The 20,773-nt window shown below is 42.6% G+C and overlaps 1 protein-coding gene across 2 annotated transcripts in view; it reads left to right on the top strand.

The window, feature by feature from the left end:
* Window positions 1–20,164, top strand: part of LOC147899838 (protein S-acyltransferase 8-like) — a 118,436-nt gene extending 98,272 nt beyond the window's left edge. For both annotated transcript variants that reach the window (XM_087376712.1, XM_087376711.1), the window contains 4 exons: window positions 12,148–12,396; window positions 18,738–19,243; window positions 19,513–19,682; window positions 19,940–20,164. In XM_087376712.1, coding sequence (XP_087232838.1) covers window positions 12,148–12,396; window positions 18,738–19,243; window positions 19,513–19,546 — 789 coding nt within the window. In that variant the 3' untranslated portion in view covers window positions 19,547–19,682; window positions 19,940–20,164. The remainder of the gene's footprint in view (window positions 1–12,147; window positions 12,397–18,737; window positions 19,244–19,512; window positions 19,683–19,939) is intronic.
* The last annotated feature ends 609 nt before the right edge of the window (window positions 20,165–20,773 follow it).

Raw genomic sequence — 20,773 nt, 5'->3', positions numbered from 1 at the left:
GGTCTATAGGGCGCGCTCCTCGATGGTGGCGGAAAAGATCGCAGCATATATGGGATTCAAGATTCCCTCTTCGGCAAAAAATCTTTGTATAGTGAGTTTTGATTGGGATTCTTCCTTTTGGATAGCTACTAGCTCGTCGTCACATTGCACCTGCCACGTGTAGACGAGTCTGTCCTTGAGGGAGTCTATGCCTCATCTCTTCTGGCATTGCCCTGACTAACATGATTTCTTGCTTCTGTTGCAACAATGGCTTCGGGCTTGTTTCCCTAGTGCTTCTTTTGGAAAACATTTTTGGTGGTTTGACTTTCATCCGGACAGGCAAGGTTTTGATCTTCTTTTTTACTAGGGGTTCGTTATTGGGCTCTATGGACTTTATGGAAGGACCGCAACCATCGCTGATCCCGCTCTTGCTAAGTGTCAGTTCTTCCGAGCATCTCTATGGCAATCGCTTTATGATTGTTTGCGTGTGTGGGATTTAGATTGTATTGCTTTCTTGTCATATAAGGATATCTTCTGATCCTTGTAACTAGAGGCCCCCACTTTTGGGACTGATTCTTGTATTAAAATCTTTACTAGATTTCACCCCCAAAATAAAAGCGCGCGTGTGTGTGTGTACATTTACATATACACACACCACGGGCATGGTATGCCAAGATACATCCTTTTTTGCCGTGCCTTGGGTTTCAAAACAACCCTACGGAGGCTACTCTTTATGTCCAGAGAAGAGTGAATCAGAGTTTCTGATTTTGATTCTATATGTGGATGACATGCTTATCACTAGGCGAGACTTGCAGAAAATTGCAAATTTCAAGGCAGCTTTGCAAAAATCTTTTGCCATGACAGATATGGGCTGGTTGCACTATTACTTGGGCATCCAACTTGCATATGTTGAAGGGAGTATAATAATAAGTCAGTCCAAGTACATTGGACAGCTCTTAGACCATGGTTGTTAAGACACTCGTGTCTTATGATAAGACACTTAAGACACTTAAGACACGTGTCTTATCTTAAGACACCTTTAGACACTCTAGTGTGTTTTTTTTTTTTTTTTTTTGGTGGGTGAGGAGTGACAACACACATTGAGTTTGACTTAGCCATGCTATCATTGATGGTGACTTTGGATCTAGCAGTGGGAGTGACCTCATAGATTCAGATTAGGATGAATCTTTAGAGATTGAGTCTTGAGAGTCGAAAGCTTTCTTTCAATTATATGTATCGAGATGGAGTTTTCATTCATGTCACATGTGACACGATTCAATTGTTAGTTTAAACCTTTTAGTACTCAAAACTTGCGAGCTCTTCAGTCGTGAGTCTTAACTTTAACTTTTAAGTCTTGAGTGACGAGTCTTGACTCTTAACTACATTGTACAAGTGCATTGTTTCTTCTTGCATTATTTAAGTGTAGCTTATTGTACTTCTAGAATCTAGCAGCTAGCTATGCTAGCAAGTTGTACATTTGTATACTTATACATATATTAATTAAATATTTATTATTATAACCACAATGGCGTGTCTTACGTGTCTTATCTTTAAGACACTTTAGACACTCGTGTCTGAAGCGTGTCTAACGTGTCGTGTCTTAACGTGTCTTACAACCATGTCTTAGACTGCTTCCAGTTTGAAAGATTGCAAGCCAATTTCTCGTCTGAGGATGGGCGTGCACCATTTGATGCCACCCTTTATCAGCAGGTTCTGGGCTGCCTTATTTATTTATGTCATACCCTGCCTGATCTTCAAAATGGTGTCTCCCAGTTGAGAAGGTACATGCACATGCCTAGTACACAGCATTGGCAAGTAGTAAAGCATGTCTTCTGTTACTTGAAGGCCCCACAAAATTTGTGACTGTTCTATGGTGACGAGTCTCGACTGGTCTTTCATGCTTTCAAGGACTGTGATTGGGCAGCAGGTTATGACACGAGAGTGTCCGACAGTGTTAACTGTTTCATGCTTGGATCTTCATGCATTTCATGGTTCAATAAGAAGCAGCCTACAGCTGCTACTTCCAGTTGTGAAGCTGAACATAGGGAAACCTTCATAGCTACAGTAGAGTGTGTCTGGCTCCGTAAGCTACTCACAGGTCTTGACATCAGCCAGCCAGCTTCTATTGTTATCTACACTGACAGCCAGAGTGCTTTGGTTATTGTGAGAAACCTTGTGTTTCATGTGCGCACAAAGCACATTGGGTTCATTATCATTATGTAGCGACTGTCAGCTGGAGACATGCAAATCTCTTCACAAAGGCTCTACCATGGCCCAAGTTTGAGGCTTTTTGACATGCCTTACACTTGGCACCATTTGTTACGTGATTTTGATCTCCTTGTATTATCATAGGTTGCTATATACATCTTGGATGAATATGTGCAACCATGATATAGTTTCCAGGTATACTTGAGATATATCCAAGATACTTCAGCCATACCATGGAGGGCGGTCTGTTAGCTCTTAGCCCGGGTATGGCCTTGTAGGCTAGTCTTAGGACTCAGTCAACCCTTAGGTTGACTTCATTGGTTAACCATATGGTTGACTTCGGGGCTATATAGGCCACCCCTTTGTACTTTCTCATTATCCATTTGCAAGTACTTTGTGTTCCTTCAACTTATTGTATGCTCCCTTGCATTCCTTTCCATTTCCATTGCTTCCCGCACTCAACAGAGTGCTCATAGGGTCGAATGGTAGTTGCACGATAGAATGACCAAAGAGCCCAATATCAACACCAAGAGCGTGCACGCATGCGTACACACACTTTTTAGTGAAAACTTTGAAGGCTTCATATTACAAGATAGCTATCCCAAAAAAGCTGGTAAGCCAAAAATACACACACACACACATTTTTTTTTTGGATGAAATTACTGAATTTATAATAAGAAATACTTTTTACAATGAGAATAGCCTAGAAAACAGACTATTATGAAAAATAAAAAACTGTGGGAAAACACACACACACACACACACATATTTTTTTTGGGTGAAATTTTGTGTATTCATTATGTGTGACTGTATTAAACCAGTTCGGGGGTTGAAATTGTTTTGTTTTCCCGTAGGTTGATTAGTTTAATTAAACCACGTTTTTGCACGTATTGTGTTTTGTATTGTTTTTGGTGGAAAGTGGACTCCTTAATCTGTATGAGAATTAAGGCAACAACATGCAAGGGATAAACACACAAGTAGTTATGTAAATAATGATGCATATAGGTCAAAGGAAGTGCAAAAAATCACGAGTATGGGAGCAATGCCAAAGGAGATGAGGCACAGTCTAGAGCCAAACATCTGAGACAAACAGTTGGAGCAATATTCCTGTGTGCCAAAAGTTGCCCAGATGGAAGAACTCCCAACAAAACTCGCCACAAAAAGACCTGTTGTCGGAGCGGAATTTCAAAATTCCAAATTTGTCTCAATCTCTTCCGCCACCACTTGGCAGCGGGATTCATTCGCCAAACCTGATTCGCTGTGTGAGAAACCCATGGTGGAGGCAGTAGCACTTTATATAAAGAAGAGATAGTAATATGTGACAGCTTCAAAGGGCGACAAGATGATCCTGGAGAAGAAAGTGTAACGTTCTAAAGGCGGTCTTCAAGCTCTAAAGGTAGAATGAGCTGAAAAGGCTAAAGCATTCTAGTAATAGTTTGCCACATGAATCTGTAATGCATACCAAGGCCAAATTTTGCAGCCGCCGTAGCAAAAGAAAGGGGAATCCCATCATCAGGGATAACATCTACAACTGAGTGGATCCCCTTCAAGCTAAGGAAATATGAGTATCTAGGCTCTTGCACTATCAATGGAGGGACAAAAGCCTTCAACCAATGTACGCTTTTTGCTCTAAGAGAGTTTCTTGTAAAGAATCCCGACCATGTCATTCCAAATGAGAGAGGACATGCTTCCAATCCAATAATAGGACCAAGGGACATCCTTTGGTCTTGCCATCAACACAACCCAAAATGAAATCCCATTGTGTAGGCTGCCAATATCCAAAAGGAGGAGTGGTGAGCTGTAAAAGAAAATGGCGTGCCATAGCAGCCCAAGGCTAAGACCCTTGCAAGAACTGTAGCATCATTTTTCCCTTGTGGGCAAGAATATGCACTTGAATGTTAAGGATATCCCCCGTGCATTTTTGGCGAATAGAGATGCTGTAGCGAGAGTAATCTCAAACCCTTTTTGCCATGTTTTGAACGCCAAAAGGTTTCCGGAACAGTGGACATAAAATAAGAAAGTTTTGCCTTGCTGAAAATTATCAGAGGTAAGTAAAACTGAATATAAGCCACCATAATCGATTGAACAATTTGTAACCTGACATGTAGAGGCCATGTTGCAGCTTCCAATATTCAAGCTTTTTTTAAAGTTTTGCTAATACCCAGTCAGCTTGTTGGCGACGAGTAATCGACCAAGCCAAAGGATAGCCCAAATGACGAACCATCTGATTGGTTGGAACAATTTCCCCCGGCCATAAAAGAGTATGCCACTCTTTAGAATGCAATGGCAATAGCTTAGATTTCTTGAAATTCACATGAAGACCAGCCGCCAACCCATCACAGACGCACAGTTTTTTTTTTTTTTTTTTGGTGAAAATATTGTTGCTTTTATATTACAAGATGAGCATCCCAAAGTAGGATATGAGCATCCCAAAGTAGGATATGCTCAAACACACACACACACACTTTTTTTTAAAAGTGAGCTTTGATTGATTATATTACAAGAATAGTCACCTCAGAAAAGAGGCGCTAGAAAATACATCAATTGAAGATCTCAGTATAAGCCAAATATACATCCTGATCTATTTGGCGAGTCTGCAAGCAATCAAAGAAAGATTGTTGCAGAGAGCGTTTAAAGAAGCAAATAAAGAAAAATTGGGACACTAAAGACTTTACAATTGCGGTCTGTCCATAAAGTCCAAAGTGCCCAATAACGAGCCCAAATAAAGAAAAGATGAAACTCCGGTCGTTGTTGATGAAAACCAAAGAGCGAGAAAAATTTCCCAAAGAGAAGAGTCGGGAATCTCGCTCGTAGCCTCTATCGAAGAGAATCCAAAAACTGTCGAGAAGACGGGCAATGCCAAAATCAATGAGACACAGTCTCCTGAGAAATCAGACACTGATGACATAGAGCAGGAGCAATATGCCTATGGGCCAGCAACTATCCAGATGGAAAAATTCCTAGAAGCAAAAAAACTTGTTATCGAAGTGGAACCTTGTAAGCCCAAAGTTGCCAAAGTCCTTTTCTCCACCACTTAACTGGCCGATGCATTCGCCAAATAGAATTACCCCTTTCCTTGAACCCAGGGTTGAGGCAAAAGGATTTTGTATAAAGTAGGCACAATAATCTGAGATAGCCTCAAAGGACGATCAAAGTCCAATCCGCTAATCGATCTTGGAGTTCCAAAGGGGGAATCGGAACCATAGGGAAAAGCATACAAGTGATTTGCTGCCACAAAGCACGATAATGAGAACCCAAACCATACTATGTGGCTGCCAGAGAAAAGGGAAGCATAGACCTATCATCATGAATAACATCAGCAACAATATTGATCCCTTTAAAAGAAATAAAGTAGGAATGATGAGGTTCTTGTAAAGCAAGCGGAGGCTGAAATTTTTTTTGACCAGTGAATGCTTTCAGCCCACAAGTAGTTACCCATCAGAGATTGTTGATCATGCCATTCAAGGTGAGACAGAATATGCTTCCAATCAAGAAGCAAGTTGGAGACCATAGGGCAGCCATGTAGAGACGTTAATATCTATCTATCTATCTCTCTTTCTCTCTCTCTCTCTCTCTCTCCCCACCAGCCGCTCACCTCACCTTTGCTCAGATTTGTACTCTCATAGCAGGAGGCAGGGTCGATGGACAGGATTTCCAGTATTATTTTGGTTCTCAGACTCCGTGACACCTGGACTTGTATCTTTGCATTGGCATATTGTACTCATCCCCCCATTTTGCACCCAGGGGCGGTTTCCTTGCATCTAGTTTACTTTGTATTTAGGCTCAGATTTGACATTATGTACTTTCACTTGCATTGTATTGCGTAGCACTTAGGTGATATTCGACGATGCCTCTTCTTTGTGGCACGTTGATTTTGTGCTATCTTGTATGCAGAGTTCTTGATGTCCCATGGGCCCATTTTGGCCTTTAGTGGACAATAATACACTTTCTTTCTTTCTTTCTTTCTCTCTCTCTCTCTCTTATGTATGTATGTAAAATGTATATGTACACACACACACAAAGTACTGATATGTGTGACCAAAGATTGAATCATGAGAGCCCAGGGCTGATCACCTTTCAGTAATTGCAGCAACATTTTCCCCCTGTGAGCTAGGATGGCACTTGGATATTAGTGATATTCAATCTTCCATGCATTTTAAAGGAAGAAATTCGGTGCACTGAAAGCAGTCTGAGACTTTTTTTGCCATGTTTGGAACGCCAAAAGATTTCCATAATGACAGACATAAAGGAATCAAGATCTGCCTTGGTGAACATGATCAAAGGCAAATAAAATTGAATGTACGCCACAAGAATGAACTGCACTTCGGAGACGAACATGTAAAGGCTAAGTTGCCAATTTTCAATATTTAAGCTTTTTCCTGAGCTTGATTAGAACCCAATCAATTTGCTGTCAACGAGTAAGTCCCCAGCCCAAAGGATAACCAAGGTGTCGAACTAATTGAGTGGGTGGGATGATCTCCCTTGGCCATACGAGACTGTGCCAGTCTTTAATATGCAAAGGGAGCAGCTTAGACTTTTGAAAGTTAACATGAAGGCCAGTTGCCAAATCACAAACTGAAAGGGCTTGCATCAAAGCAGAAAGATGAGGCTGAGTATTCCTTGGAGTAAAGAAAGAATCATCAGCATAGGCTTGCGCAACCATGCTGTGATTTTCATCTAGTTCAAACCGTGGAGAGAATCTATAGCCACTAGATGATCAATGTATTGCACCATAGTATGAGTAGCAATGGCATACAGTAAGGCACTAAGGGGACAGCCCTGACGAACCGAACTATGAAGAGTCCATTCTTCAAAGATGTCTCTAGAAAGAATACAAGCAGTATTGCTATCCCTATAGAGTCAATAAATAACCTGCTGCATTTTTATTCCAAAGCCCAAGGATCGCATTGTTTGGGAGATGAATTTCCATTGAACTGTGTCAAAAGCTTTGGCAATGTCAATCTGTAAGAGCAAAGCATCCTGCTGCGTGTACTTGGCATATTTAATTCCAACATAAGCATTGGCAATATTGTCCATGATATGCCTACGAGGAACAAAGCCATATTGAGAAGGATGCGGCCCATCATGTAGATAGCCTTTGATATGATCAACAAACATTTTAGCTATGATCTTGTAAATCACTGGCATGAGCGTGATTGGTCTCCAATCATTGATAAAATCAGAAATCTGCTTCTTAGGAAGGAGCTTGACTAGTTCCTTTTTCCATGACGGGTATTTGCTGATTTTCCCCAAGCTGAATTAGCCATTTGCAACAAAGGGGATTTGAGGCTATCCCAGAAAGCAAGAAAAAATTCAACAGTGAGGCCATCCCATCCTGGAGATTTCCATCTACCACAGGGTTTAACTAGACATGATCTCTAGCGAGCTCCCGTACGTGAACTCTCTCCCCAGAATCCCTTCTCTCTTCTTGGTTCGATGTGGAGCCCTCTCTCTAGAAATCTCCCCCATGCCCAGTGCATCCCAGTGCATGCCATGTGGACTCTTTTTTATGCCAAGTGTCCTTTTAAAGGACCTTAATCTTTTGACCCCTCTTGGCATCCCTTTGTAATGCTAGGCCTATTTCTCTAGAGTATCGATCATCTACATACCACATGTTGCGCTTCTTGTCAAAGGGAGCTTTTACATTCAAATCCACCCAGGCTAATGAGCAGAAGAGTTTGCGCACGTCTACGCATACTTTACATCTTCTGTCTTCCCTCCAGCAGATGCAAGAACGATTCATCCAGGATTGCAGCAGTGAGTCTCCTCTTGCTTTCAAACATATATTTCAGCATGAAGTGTCTCTATCCCTTCGTGACGGCTCCAAGCCCTTCAAAGGAAGTCCGTACAGGTTTACACAACGGGTTTACACAGCAAGATAGAGTCCTGTGCAATCAGGAAATCTAGGAACTTCTCAAAATGGGCCTCATCTCCAACTCTCGCTCCGAATGGGCTGTCGTCGCCTTTTACGTCAATAAACATTCTGAGCAAAAGAGGGGTAAGAAACGGCTTGTGATTAATTATCTGACAATTCCCTCTCGGTGAAAGGAAGTTCTTGAGCTTGAGAAAGAATTGGATGGCCATGCTATAAAAGTCAGACAAAATCTCAGGAGAAGGAAGGTCCACATGCCCAAAATGAGAGGAGAAGTGTTGCACACAAAAATCAGCAAGTTCAGAGCGAGATGAAGACCAAGAACCATGAGGCATCCGAACGTGACAAATATTTGCAGCTTGTTGTTTGTAATGCAAGCTTTTGAAGAAATGCTTCGAAGAGGAGCCTTTATCCAAAAAGGCCTTTTGTCGAGATCGGGTTTCCCATTTAGCAAGTTTTCTTCGATCATTTGATTGGAGACAGAATTTGGCTTGACATAAGTGCATGCTTTCATCTGAAGACAAAGGCCGAAGTTGACTAAGCTTAGTCAGATTCTGGCAAGTGAGTTTAGCATGCACAACAGTCTCCCGTGTGGCGCGCATAAATGATTTACCATAATCCCGAATCACAGCTTGCATTCGAGCAACAAAAGCTTGCCATGCATAATCCAGATCAAAAAGCATATGAGAAGAGAGAGGCTGAATTGCATTAGAGACCATAGCTTTAAAATCAGCATGTTCCAGATAACTATTATTCACCAACAAAATCCTTCTACAAGGCAATCTGTCATCAGGAAAATCATGCATGGAGAGCCTCAACCAAAGAGGTGCATGATCAAAATACATGAAGGCATGATCAACCTGATACCATCTGTCTAGGCGTGCCTGATAGGAAGATTGAGCATTGTGTTGAAAGGTATAGCCTGGGAGTGTGGGCTGTAATTCCTTCCAGAGATCCACCAAACGCAGTTGAACCAAAAAATCAGACCATGCCTGCTATTCAGAAGCCAACATATGAGTGTGGCCCGAGGTATTATCTCCTGGTTGCGGAGCATTGTTGAAATCACCACAGATGAATGTATAGTGTCTCCACGGATAATTATGCATGGCATCCCAAATCAATGCTTGACCATTGGAAGATTGAGGGGCATAAACCGATGCAAATTCAAATATTTCTCCTTGAAATGGACATTGCATTATAATCCATCTACCATGGTGATCATTGAGAGCAACAACAAGCTGAAGATCATGCCTCACCAAAAAAGCCACTCAAGCGAAAGAGTGCTCCCGAGCACATAAAATATCATAACCAGCAAAATGTCATGTGTGACCAGCAAACATGTGCTGGTTATGTTCCTGCAAAGCCACTATGTCTGGCTGGAATTGTCTGATATACATCCACACAAGTTTCCACTTTCTATGATTACACAAACCCTGTACATTGAGTGTAACACATTTGATGTGGTCAAGCATATTTATAGCTATGGGACAGTTATGTACAGCAATAAACAAACTGACTATGTCTGCATCTCCACCTTAATATCTGGTCCTCTGCCCTGAGAAGAGGAATCAGCATGAGGAGCAATATAACAATAACATCATCTTCTGGGAAGAGGGTACGATTGGCAGTGACTGCAACCCAAGTCAAACCAATGCCAGAGTTCTTAGCTGGTGTCTTGGCCTGCGAAGATGCACTGAAGAAGAAGAAGAGGGGCATGCTCTGGCAAAATGGCCAAGTTGGCGACATTTATAACGGGCATTGGGAAAGGAGGCAAAACGAAGAGGAATCCGGAGAGGATGCGAAAATCCAAAATCCAGTTCGAGGCATGAAGGTATGAGTTGCTCCATATCCCAAAGAACACATACCTGAATATCTCTGCTTGCAACCAAAAAATCCTGCTTCAGAATAAAAAGAACACTGCCAAGCAGAGTTGCAATAGAAGAGACATGCTGAAGAAGCAGAACGGGTAAGTCTCTGAGAGTAACCCAGACGGGACAGAAGTGGAGGAGGGAGCGTGTTGGATCAAAAAGAGGATCCCAAGGCATGACAACTGCAAAGTGACCTGCTCCATGAACTCCTTCCAAAGTGAGCAAGTGAAAAACAGTGTCCATAGAGGCACAATGTGCAAAATAAAAGCCCTTGCCCATGAGCACAAACGAAGTAATCTGTCCAGCACCCCAAGGCAGCTGAAGACCAGGCTTGCAAAGAAGCCACCGTCATAACTCTTCCCATAAAATAAAGGCAAACACCAAGTTGTTCTTGGCGAATGCTCTGAAGAAAAGATTCAGGGGAAAGAGTTTTCCGTAAGGAAAATCCAGCAGCAGAAGATGAGGTAACTGAGTCAGTACACAGTTGACGAAAGAGATCTTGTTGAAGCGAAGAAGAAGGGAAGGCAGAAGAATCGAATTTGGCAGCCTTCCCCCCTTCCAAAGGAGATGGAGAAAGAGAATCCCTTTTCTTCTTCCGAGCGTACTGAAGGATAGGAGAAGGGGAGCTGGAAAGAGAGGAAGAAGAAAAGGAAAGCTCAGGGAACGGAGAGGAGACCGGAGCAATCGGAGTAGAGGCAAAAGGAACTGAAGAAAGTGAAGGAAGGAAGATCCTTAGAAGAGGCTGAAAGCAGGCCGGAGCAGGGAGGCTGCACAAAAGGTAACTTTAGGGCTGCAAGAGGCTGCAAAAATGGTACGGGCAGCAAAGGACTGGAATCCGGAGACAATGGAAGCAGTACGGATGCAGGGGGGTCCTGTACAGCAGAGTATGACGGGTGGACAGGGGAGAAAACGGGCTGAGCAGACGAGGAAATAGGTACGGAGTAGCATAGGGACTGTATGGAAGAGAGAAAAGGCTGTACGGATGCCGAAATCCGTACAGCTGAGGGCAAATTTTGTACGAACGGGGGGTGCAGGGGGGTACGGAAGAGGCAGAGGGGATCACAAAGTCGAGGCATAAGGCTGCAAGCAGGGTATTGTACGGGCGAAAGGGAGGGTGGAGAGCCCTCCATCTCCACCACTCACACACCACCATTCACACACACACACACACACACACACTCACACACATGTATGAATGTATGAAATGTACATACATACACATACATGTATGTATGTATGTATGTATGTATGTACTACACGCACACATGTGTATGTACCTTCTCCCTCTACAATCTAGTAAGTGTTAGTTCTTGTTTTGACTAGGGGCTTGGATTCAGCAAGTGACTAGTTAGTTTTTGGACAAAGGGGCTCACATGGTAGCGCCCTTGACACCCCAACCATCTGGATTTCCCTTTCCCGTGAGGACAAGCTATAGGTCCATAAAGCTGTGGAGAGCAGTGGTGGGGCGCACCTCCACGCAACGACAGGTTTGATATTGGGTCTGCATGCAGGGGTGGTCCCCCCCCCAACACGATGACAGATTTGAGGTTGGGTCCGCATGCAGCCGTGCTTGGCCCTTACACCACTAGGAACCTGGCTTCCCCTTCCTGTCTTGAAAAGGACTCCTCTCTTGGAGCCCTTTTGATAGAGGCATCAATGCTCTAGAAGTAGGGGCAGAGTTTGAGCAGCACTACACATTGAACCTGTCCCATCATAGCATTATATGCACGCGCGCAAGTGTGTGTGTGTGTGTGTGTGTGTGTGTGCACGTGCACATACATATGATGTTATTTTCTGGTTTTTGTTTATAGTAGGGTAAAATAGTTTGCTGACAGGTATGGCTTTGGATTTGCAAACTGTGAACTCTTTTATTCATTCTGGTTGCTGTGCCATTTGTCCAAAAATGAGGTAGATATTCTGTGTTAAAAGGACTTAGGAAACTGACCTGCTACCTCATCTGGTGGAAGTATTTACCTATCTGTAACAATGCCTTCTTTGCTTTTGCTCATTTAACAGAGTCCCATCAATGAGTGCTTCGTTAGCAGTCTGCCATGTTACTTACCATGGTTGTTTAATGGAGTTTCTTAGTAATTCTATAGTTAAATAGTTTATTTTAAGTGCAGTTGTTTGAATGTAGGACATTTATGAAATGTTCTAAATGTTTTTCTCACAGAAAAGTGTATTGGTTTATTTTGACAGCTTATGTTTTGTGCAATGCAGCGAAATTACCACTTCTTCTTCATGTTTATATCTGCATCAACCCTTCTTTGCATCTACGTTTTTGCAATGTCGGCTTTGTACATTAAATTTCTTATGGAAGGGGATCAACAAACAGGAAATACTCGTACTGTTTGGCAGGCAATGGCTAAGTCTCCAGCCTCTATAGTTCTGATGGTATACTCATTTATTGCTGTTTGGTTTGTAGGAGGACTTACTGTCTTCCATCTTTATCTTATCGGCACAAATCAGGTATGTTTGTGGATAGACTTGAAACTGAACCCCCCCCCCCCCCAAAAAAAAAAAAGAAAATCCTCTGACCTAATTTCTTGCAGTTTTTCTAAAGTGATAATAGGCTAGGACATTTCCTTTTGCTAGCCTATTCTTTCTAGCTTGAAAGCATTCTCGTGCTCAGATGCTGGAAGAAACTTCATGGACATTTATGTGTAGGTCTGTTTGCATGCTCAAGTGAAATCTCTATGCCAAAATGAGCTAGATTTGACATTCTGATGGTTAAGTCTAATTTTCATGTATGTTTCTGTATCCTACTTTGCTTTTCTTATTCTTCTATTGACTTCATATGGATATTGGCAAATGAGTGCTTCATGATACTTAACATTTAGTAAAATGTTTTACGATTATTGCTGGCGTTGACCTTGTCTATGGCACTAGAGATAGAGGGGGATTAGAGGAGTTGGTATGCTAGGATACGTAGATGCTTAGTAGGCATGGAATCCATATGGACATATTGCCACCGTTGCAGGATAGCCTTGAGGTCTCATGCACTCTGCTCACCTACGACGAGGTTAGTTAAGTCATCAGAGAGGACTCCCTACAACTCCACACATACAAGACGTGGCTAGCACTCCATGAGCTTTTGGTACAACCCAACTTCTAGAGAGATCATTGGTTGCAAATCTCAGAGAAGGGTTTTATCGAGCCCCCTAGCTATACTTGGATCTATCTCCCACATGCATTGAGGATCTCGATTGGGCAAGGGCAGTTGTATCTCTCATCGACTACGTATTGAGATAGGACGGACAGAGGGCAACCATTGTGAGTAACAAATCTGCACATTATGTGAGATGCATGAGGTTGAGATAGAGCAACACGCATTCAGATGCCATATGTATTATGAAATTAGTAGACGGCATCATTGTATATTCAAGAGAAAATTTGGACCACTCAGAGATCTCTGGCCCATTTTGTTTAGTGGCATGTGGGGACTTTCCTTCTCGAGGCCCAATGACACGGAGAGAAACTCCTACGATTGCACAAGAGAGACTAGGAGGGCATGTCAGAGTACAGCCAGAGGACAATCATAGACTTTGTTTCCGTGACTTGAGCCAAGGGCAAGAAGGGACATGACACAGTCGGGACCCAAAGAGGAGGACATGATAGACTTGCGTTTAAGTTGACCTCACATGAGAACCATAGACATCCCTCTTTACTATTTGACTTGGGGAGATAGACCACTGGAGTGACACTAGCGCTTGTTAGATGACGAACTACCTCTCGGTGACTATAGAGGAGGAGAGAGGGCCCCAGATAGATTGATGAGGCTGAGCTCCATCAATGCTCTATTATTGATTTCCTTCCTGTATGGTGATAGTCCTTACTAGATCCAAAGCCACTGCCGGCCGATATCGTCTCTTCTATCCTAAGTTGGACAGAGTTGGTCCCATAGACAGCATATATAGGTTCTGTCACTCAGATGGTCAGCTAGGTGGAAGAGCAAGTGATGGTGATCTCTGTCCCTTTCTATCCTTTGCATTCGTAGACTTTCCTGCAATGATAGTGTGGTGTATCTCTCAAATGGTATTCTTGTCTTGCAAATCAGCCTTGGGAGGTGGATGCTTGCTTTAGTGGCCCCACTCCGTAGATTTTATTTTATCTGGTTTTTTAAAGTCTCATAGACCCTTCCGTCTTTCAAAGATGCTCTTTCACTCCCAAGTGTGTGAATAACTTAGTTCTGCTCTTTGTGCATGTGTGCATGGTAATGTTTTTCACATTGTATTAGAGCCAAGTGGTTTCTCTTGAGAAGACTATAGCCACACCACAACTCTTGAGGGATGATCTACATTAGTATTATCATGAAGGCTACCTAGGGCAAGCATTGCTGCTGTATTAAGGAGGAATCTGCAGGCAATGGGCAGCAATCCCATGAGGAATGGGAAGAGTAGGACGAAGTTGCATTCTCAGTTTTGATCGAGACTATAAGAGACAATGTGATTCCATTGATCCATTTTGCACATAGTGCCCATGCTACATGGACAATCTAGAAAGATTGAGGCTAACATATGCATGAGGATATTGAACCTTCAAACCCAACTCTAGTTAGTAAAGTTAGAAGAGAGCTTCAACAAGATGAAGGTATTTGGGAGCAGTTAGTCTTGGTGGGTAAGAACCTAGACAAGGATTGAGCATGGCTTGTGTTGAGCAAGCTACTTGAGTCTTGCAGCTACCAAGGCTTTGTCATGACATTGACCACAACCTAGAGCAGGGTTTCCAAGGAACCTGTTTCAGTTGGTAGAAGACACAAAGTATGCAATGCAATAGAAAGGCACTCAAAAGATCCACTTTTGGTGCATCACTTCTCAAATTTTAATATTTATTTGAAGGTTCTTTTCAATGGAATGCATCTTAGTACAACAACATACATAAAATTTTTTGACCATGGTGTATCGTCAGTAGAACTATGCCATCATCATAAGAACATCTACAAATGAATCAAGTGCCTCTATGATATTTTATCGTAGATTAGGAAGACCAAGTCAACTTGGTGGATTATGCTCCGTGACCAAAATTGGGGAGGAAGTAATGAAAACATAGTTTGACCATTCTCCGCAATCGCACTTGGGACATGGTTGGCCAAGTGTGCAAGGAGTAAGGTTATTGGAACTAAATGGGCCTTCAAGGTAAAGTAGACTAGCTGCCAAGGGAGACACACAAGCAAAAGGATTCGACTACAAGGAAACTTTTGCTCCAATTGCAAGGATGACCATCATCAACATGGTCCTTGCAACTGTTGAAACCGGACCAAAAACCCTAAAATGAATCTGTATTCAGCTTTGAAACCCTAAAAATGAATCACTGCTGCTGGTAGAAACACAGCTTGGATCTTTGATTCGCAGTAGATAATCACCAAGATAGATTTCGACTTTCATAGATAACAGGGAAAAGCAGCATCCAATAGCTTCACCTGATGAGGAGCAACAGTAGATTTCTTACGGGAATCAAAACGAGCTGACAAAGGGAGAGAAGGAACATAGATTGCTACTTCCACGCAATATTTTTGCAATATTTCACAAGAACTTTGCGATAGCACCTGGAGAACACAAACTGAAATCTGAAAATGAGAATTGCAGCACTTATCTCAAAGATTCTTCGCGATAGAACATAGGGAGAGAAGGAGGAGACATAGGGCACACAACACTAGGGCCAAGAAATAAGGGCTGGACTCCACCGAAGGTCTTTATTGCAATAGAATAATACTTTACAAATGGCTCTAAAAAGAGCATGAAGCTGAGGACAACTCTTGAATGAATCTGGGAGGCCTGGGTCTTTTCTTTTATAGACTAGGCCTAGCAAAAAGCTAGGGCCTGCTTTCTAAAAGCTACTTTTACGCAAAAAAACCAAGCTTTTTAGGCTTTTTTTAAAAATCTGGTGTTTTTGGTGCTTTTTTTTATCTCGTGGGCCCTCCTTTTAAAGAGGTGCCCCCCTTGTCCATGCTTTTAGGCCTCGTGGGACCTGGCTTTTGTGCTTTTCTTCCCACTCTTGGGTTCTTTTTGCACTCTTAGGTTCTACACATTGCACAAACAAGTAGCCCATTAGAGGTTAACGAAATGCATGAATTCCTAGGTCTTGGACTAATCCTAGTCCCTTGTGGGTGTCCCCACAGTTCTCTTTTACCAATGCAAAGCAAAAGTAAAAGTAGTAAAACTTATTCTAGTGAACCAAAGTCAATTTTCTTTGACCATTGTCAATATGGTAAAGACTCTTCTTTATTTCTTGGGAGAAATACCAATTAGTGACATCCCCTCGGCTTCTAATCAGTTGTCCTCAACTGGAAAGCTTCATGATACAGCTATAAAACTTGGGGATACCTCCTCTCTTGGCATCCATTGCCTAACAGTTCTGGTACTTGGCAAGATACCCACAGATAAACTTGCCTCTCTTGGCATCCATTGCTTGACAGTTCTGGTACTTGGCAAGATACCGGTGGATAAACTTGCCTCTCAGTACAGAGTCTGTTCTTTTTGGAGGGTCTCCTCCATCTGTTTCACCTAAAGTGGTTCTTGGAATTCGATCACTTCCGATCATCGACTTAGATTAGTCTTGTGGCATTCTCTACTCCTTTTGGCCGACTAGCCTTCTAGGGCACTAGGCAGCCACACGCCCCTCTTTTTGCATCTAAAACACTTGCTTTCCGCATGCAGATTCTTGCTTTTCTTTTGTGTTTCCTGCTCTTTAAGAGCATTGGGCATTCATAGGCCCTTCTTTTTCTTGGCGTTTCTTGCTCTTTAAGAGCACTAGGCAGCCATAGGCCCTTCTTTTTCTTGGTGTTTCCTGCTCTTTAAGAGCACTGGGCAGCCATAGGCCCTTCTTTCTAATTTTGGGATTGATTATTCCATCCAGGCATTTTCCATGCCACTGCTATGCAATAATCCTCTTGCTATGATCAACGCACCCGAGTCCTTTCGATTTGGTGCCATTCTCGATCATATCAATATTCTTGGTGCGAATTTTTTGGAATGACAAAGCTCTTGACATCTCTGTTTCTAAGAAGCAACATTATGTCTGTAGATACACTTAAAGAAGTTTCCCATCCGGTACTTATAATGTCCTTCTTTCTTGGCAAATCCATGCCCCTTTCGCTTGGAGTTGAGTGCTTCTTCTTTGACTTTCACAAGCCGGACTAGAGATGGTTCTGAAATGATTGCTTCTTCCAAGGGCTCTGTATTCCCCTCGGCTTCTTTGTCTGCAACTCCATCTTTAAATCTGAATAAAAGGAAGCAATAAATCACGCTTGTCATCTTGGTTGTGCCATTTCAAGCACAAAGCCTTTTGGGTTTACTTACGGCAAGCAGGTTGGAAGACAGAATGGCCGTGATATGGTGCATATTCCCTGCAGTATGCTTGGCCATTCGAAGTCTTATGTCAAGAAAAAGTGTTGATCCTTTTTTTTTTTTTCCGAAAAAACAGTGCTAATTATATTACTTCGAGAACAAGATACAAGAGGTCAGCTTATAGCTGACGGGCTGCGTTCACAAACCGGACGCAGCCCAAAAGGTAGCATAATAGATCATACTCTCACGGAGGGATATGCTGAGTGTGAATGAACAGCCATCGGGGTGGTGAGTAGTGCCACCGAAGGCCCTGCGTAGTCTGCTCGAAGAAGAGGCTCTGTGTGTCCCAAGCCTGGAGGAAGCGTCTCCGCTTCTCCTGACCGGCCCGGGAGTCTCCCTGAATCTGGTCCCACTGGCCTCTGAGGGTATGAATAATCTCACTCCAAATCTCCGCCATGATCTGGGCAGTCGATAAGGAGGTGCCACCGAGGATCTGCGCGCAGCGCGAGGTCCAGATGTGCCATCCTGTAATGCTGCTGATAATCTCCCAGACTGGCTGCCTCTCCCGAACTCCTGTATCAGCCTCTGCTAGGTGCTGTGGGATACCCTCGAGCGGCCCCCACGTCCCCTGTGTGATAAGGAAAGTGGGGTCCTGCTGGCATGCCTCGAACAAGTGATGAAGACCAGGTGCGGTGCTGCACCAACAGAACGCGCCCCAAGTGATCACTCCTAGCTCTGGTGCTGCACGAGCAAGAAGCCCGAAAGTCCACCTCCACACTTCCTGGGCGCGCGTGCAGCTCCACAGGCAGTGAAAGTGTTGATCCTTAGGGGTGAGAAGAATTCAAAAACAAATATTTGGCAGACACAAACCTCATCCTTTAAGCTTTTAGGAAAGGTTCACATGTATGCTTGCAATCCAAAACTCAAAATTAAAATTTTGCATAATCAAGTAGGACATAAGTTACTGTTATTATGGTCATGGGCACTTACCTACCTTCTGCTCAGCCTAAGAATTTTATCATTTGCATCTTGCTACATATTTAGTGTTCAGTAATGTAACAAGTACTCCCTACACAATTCATCATGCTGTGTTGCAGTTTGCCACATCCTAAAATGATTACATTTACTAGATGCTGCTGCTTGCTGCTTTTCTCTAGCATGATATTGTTGCAGTTCGCCACATCCTAAAATGCTCAGAACCGAGTCACACACTCCTTCATGTGTTGCACCTGCTATTAGCTGCCTTCATCACTTCATACTATTCTTTAATAACCTCTCTTTCTTTCTATATAGTTATGGTCTCTTATAAATTTGAGCCTGCATCATTTTCTTTTGTTCTACATTTACTAGATGCTGCTGCTTGCTGCTTTTCTCTGGCATGATATTTAAATAATAATTTTAGAGCGATTCCAGTTTGTATTAGAATCAAATATTTCTTGTGATTGTCGAAGATAATAAGGGCTAGGATGCAGTAAAGTCGTTGGGGAACCATTTTGAGTTTTATACTGGTTCTTCTGATTGCAGACTACTTATGAGAACTTCAGATACCGTTATGATAATAGAGTGAACCCTTACAATTTGGGAGTTCTTCAAAATTTCCATGCAGTTTTCTGTGCACAAGTTGAGCCTCCCAAAAATGATTTCCGGTCTAAGGTCCAATTGGATGCATCTGGCCAAATTATCGTCAATCCTCTGCCCATTGTGAAGGCTGGTGGGGGTCCTGAGAGTGGTAGTAAACCTTCATGGCAAGCTGGAGATAGTAATGTTAATCAAGCAGGACAAGAAAGGGTAAGTGGAATTGATGAGTTGGGCCTGGAAATCAAAGGAAGTTTTGATGCTGCTTTGACCCATGCAACGGATCGGCCTCTTCCAATAGAAATTACTGATCCTAAGTGTGGACCTCATCCAAGAATGTCACGATGGGGCAGCAAGAGTGGGAGTTTGGAGATAACGCCCGATGTTTTGGCATTAGCTGTTGAGCAGACAGAAGCTGGCCAATCCAATGGAGACAACGCTGACAGTTCAGACAGGTACAGCCCTCAAACATGAAGTAGGAAGGTTGGAAGTGCAAGTACAGAATGCCATCTGGCAACTTTTGAGCTACGCAATAAAAGTGTACATACCTACGATCCATGGCGACAGACTTTTATTATACCCGCCAAACCACCTGAATACAATTCTCAAACTTAAAGCCATGATGTGTTACAAGTTAGTCTTGTTGAGAGGTTGATGATTTTACTTGAGAAGTTTTGTAGTCATACTCAAAGGAATACTGCAATCATGATGTTTCTGTGGACAGGCCTCATGAGAGCTCTCAAGCATTGGGATCCTGAGTTGTTGTCATAGTAAAGGAGGTTATTGGTGCCTACATTGTCGGAGTATTCGAAATTTGAGCTGGCTGCCCTGTTATCATTGCTGCCAGGTTCAAACGCCGTCACTGCTATAGATGCCGTGCCATTCAATAGTAAGGTGAGTTTTTCCTACATATGTTGGCCAGCTTCGTGATTTTAGACCTGAAAGGTCACAATGCTTGCACATAAGTTGCTCTTTAGTCGCTTCTTGCATTTTTTTGTGCCATGGATGTGATGATAGTAAAAAACATAGCTAAAGTGACGGAGTGTCCTTATATGTCCTCGTTGGTAACTTGACTTGTTGAGAGCGTGTGTTTGCGAGAATCATAAAACTGAGTGGATCTCTGTATTTATGACTTCCTTTGTTTTGGGCAGGATATTGTCTTAATTGCGTCTAAAGGGGATATACTTTAATGGAATTTGAAGATGGTACAGAAATAGCGATTGGTCTTTTAACAAGCTGCAACAATAACCTTCAACTAATCTAAAACCTCTGCACATGCATATTGAATTATGCAAAGGGAAATAGTTATTCACATGCATCATTTGCACTTCCTTATATGAGTTATGACATGCAAAAATTGTAATTGATGTGAAGGAAAAAATGTATACTCTTTGATGTGCATGTATCATGCATGCACACTTTTAATTGTTTCTAATTGGTGGTTTAACATGAGGTCCTAAATTGGGTGAGACTATATCAATTCTTTATTTCCTTTGTTGCCTTTGGATGACCGTGGAACCTAGATAAAAAGCCATGAAATTTGGGCGAGATGGAAGAATGGCATGATGCCATGTATTGGAGTTTTTTTTTTTGGGGGGGGGGGAGTGGCTGTTCCTAGAGGTACATAAAGATTTATCTGAATCCTGAGATCAACTTGTAAGACAACTTCGAAGAAGATCCAATGCAGCTAGAGACAAAAAGGTGCGGAGGGGGGGTTTTAATCGATCATGGAACAATAGTGATCAAAGACAAGTGCTCATGTAAATACCCTATTACATAGCACCCCTTGCAAATGAAACCCACGACTTGATTGAATCCTTGCTTTCAAATGCTGAGATCATGGAAAAGACTAGGTTGGTAGTCTATCTCATCCCAAGTCCTTGGAGAAGTGCAAATGAATCCAAAATGAGATAACACGTATCTTAGCCATAACCTTTGGAGGAAACTTGCTAAGAGCGTTATTTCATGGTTGCACTCATAGGCTA

Source organism: Dipteris shenzhenensis, chromosome 7 (genome assembly GCF_047967505.1).
Source record: "Dipteris shenzhenensis isolate YYH24624 ecotype China chromosome 7, Dip_SZ_1.0, whole genome shotgun sequence".
NCBI lineage: Eukaryota > Viridiplantae > Streptophyta > Polypodiopsida > Gleicheniales > Dipteridaceae > Dipteris > Dipteris shenzhenensis.
Note: the sequence above shows the minus strand (reverse complement) of the source record. Positions and strands in the feature narration are given on the sequence as shown.